Source organism: Dermacentor silvarum, chromosome 8 (genome assembly GCF_013339745.2).
Source record: "Dermacentor silvarum isolate Dsil-2018 chromosome 8, BIME_Dsil_1.4, whole genome shotgun sequence".
In the NCBI taxonomy this organism is placed as follows: domain Eukaryota; kingdom Metazoa; phylum Arthropoda; class Arachnida; order Ixodida; family Ixodidae; genus Dermacentor; species Dermacentor silvarum.
In genome coordinates, this window is record NC_051161.1 from 147,730,003 (window position 1) to 147,732,125 (window position 2,123).

General features: G+C 53.4%; 1 protein-coding gene across 1 annotated transcript in view; it reads left to right on the top strand.

Annotated features, from left to right (window-relative positions):
* The window catches only part of LOC119462482 (activated Cdc42 kinase Ack), an 11,613-nt gene extending 9,972 nt beyond the window's left edge, over window positions 1-1,641 (top strand). The window contains exon 2 of the mRNA XM_049673001.1: window positions 1,204-1,641. Within this exon, the coding sequence (XP_049528958.1) occupies window positions 1,204-1,641 (438 nt within the window). The remainder of the gene's footprint in view (window positions 1-1,203) is intronic.
* Window positions 1,642-2,123: the final 482 nt, after the last annotated feature.

The window sequence follows — 2,123 nt, forward strand, 5'->3', positions numbered from 1 at the left end:
CAGGTTCAGTATAGAAGCTGAGCGGCGGTTCTTTAGTTCTTCAGCGAAGGCGAGGGGGTGAAGGTGACTCGTGCGAGGAAGGGCGGGAGGGCAGTTGCTTTCTCGTACCGCTAATAGATGGCGCGGAAGTCGCACCCAGCATGAAGTCCCTTGATGTAGATCAAGGGGCTTTAACCCAGCATAGGGTGCCTCGATGCCGGCGCCGCTTTCTCGCTGCGACGCGGGGGGCGCTCTCGTCGCTTCTGTCCAAGTATACGTGCCTTCGCATCGCTCCGGAGGAAAGACCTGAATGCCAAATTATTCAACAAGGTCCAGCTCTCAGACACAAGTCAGCTCGTCTAGTACGTTATCCGAACCTCCTGGCCAATTTCTGTTCTGATCGGACCAACATATTGTGAGTTTCAGTGTTTTTGTCACGGACCTGGCAGGGCGCCCAGCTAGCCCTAAACGCTGGGAGTGTACGCCTTCCATCAAGTAAGCCAAAGGCCCGGACTCCTGCAGGCATCAATGGCTCCAAAATTTGTCACCGACGCTGATGGATGGACTACCCGAGCATCAAAACGTTCCCAAGGTACGCAGCACGTTGCAACGCTTATTTTGCGTCCGCCAACTGGCCTTTTCCTACCTCAATGGAGCCCACGAACGCTTCACGACGCGCTGAGCGTCTCAGCGGCCCTTACCGCTGCAGAGGCTCGCGCCGCTACAGTAGACATCAAAAATGAAAAGAACTTGGCTATAATAAGCAGTGATGACCCTTCGGCGACGGAAAAGCTCCAGCGTATTAACGAAACCACCCTTAATGGCAAAACTTACCCATTCCACATCTATATCGCATCGCCCCACAACTCGTGCAGAGGAGTAATTCACAACGTGGAATTGAACACCCCAACCGAAGAACTGATGCGAGAACTCCGAGCCCCCAATTTTGAAATTATTGCGGCTCGTATGATGGGTAAAACATCCACTGCAATAATAACTTTCAAGGGCTCGCATGTACCACGCCAGGTCATCTTCGGCGGAGGTGTATACAGCTGCGTCCCTCACCGACCCAAGGCGCAATTTTGCTCAACATGCTTTGCTATAGGCCACATATCAGACGTCTGCCGTGACAGTGGAAAACCAAGCTGCAGAACATGTGGAAAAACGGTCGGGGATCCTGTAGATGATCATGACTGCAAACCTGGCTGCCCTAATTGTGGCAAGGACCACAAGGCCGATGACCCGACTTGTGAAGTGCGAAAAGCAGCTGATAAAGCGATCAGAGAAGCGGCCTACCTGAAGCGTTTACAACAACGTGAGGACGACAAACAAACGAATACAGTCACCATCGCAAGCCGAAGCGCAAGCCCAAAACGCAACTCCGACAACATATCGACAGACAGAAGCCGTCAACAGTCGCGGGGCCGCTGTCCATCCAGGGGCCGCTGTCCATCCAGGGGCCGCAGGCAATCCAGGGGCCGCAGCCGATCCAGGGGCCACGGCCAGTTCGGGGTCCCCAGCCAGTCTGGGAACTACAGCAAGTCCGGGAGCCGCGTCCAGTCCGGGGACCGCAGCAGGCCCGGAGGACGCAACCAGTCTCCGGATCACAGCCAGACCCGAGGCCGTGCCCGAGGCCAACAACACGAGCAACCCACAATCTAGCAAAACGTGAGTCAGTCATCCGGCACTTTCCCTTTCCTCACCTATGCATCTAAAGTTCAGTCACGAGCTCAGAAAGTAGCCAGGGATTATAAGAACGCCCTACTTCAAACTCGCAGACCAATTCGAACGTCAACACTAGCTTCACAATCACTAGAGCCTACCGAGGAAATGGACATGCAAGCAGAAGCACACCCACCTGAAGCCACACTAATAAGTGACACAGCACAACCCCTTGCACAAGTAGAGCCAGCGTCCCTGCAACCAGCGATGAAAAAGGCTAGATACCATAGCACAGCCTTACAAAACCTTGAAGCCCAATTTCAGCAACTAAAGGACGAAATGAAAGAAATGCAAACCAATCTAGAGGCCAAGATAGCTGAACAGGTTGCTGCCCAAGTTGAAGCGGCGCTAAAAACATATACTCAACAAATAATGAGCCAAATGCGATCCCTGTTCAACGAGCTACTAAGCAACCAGGCTGA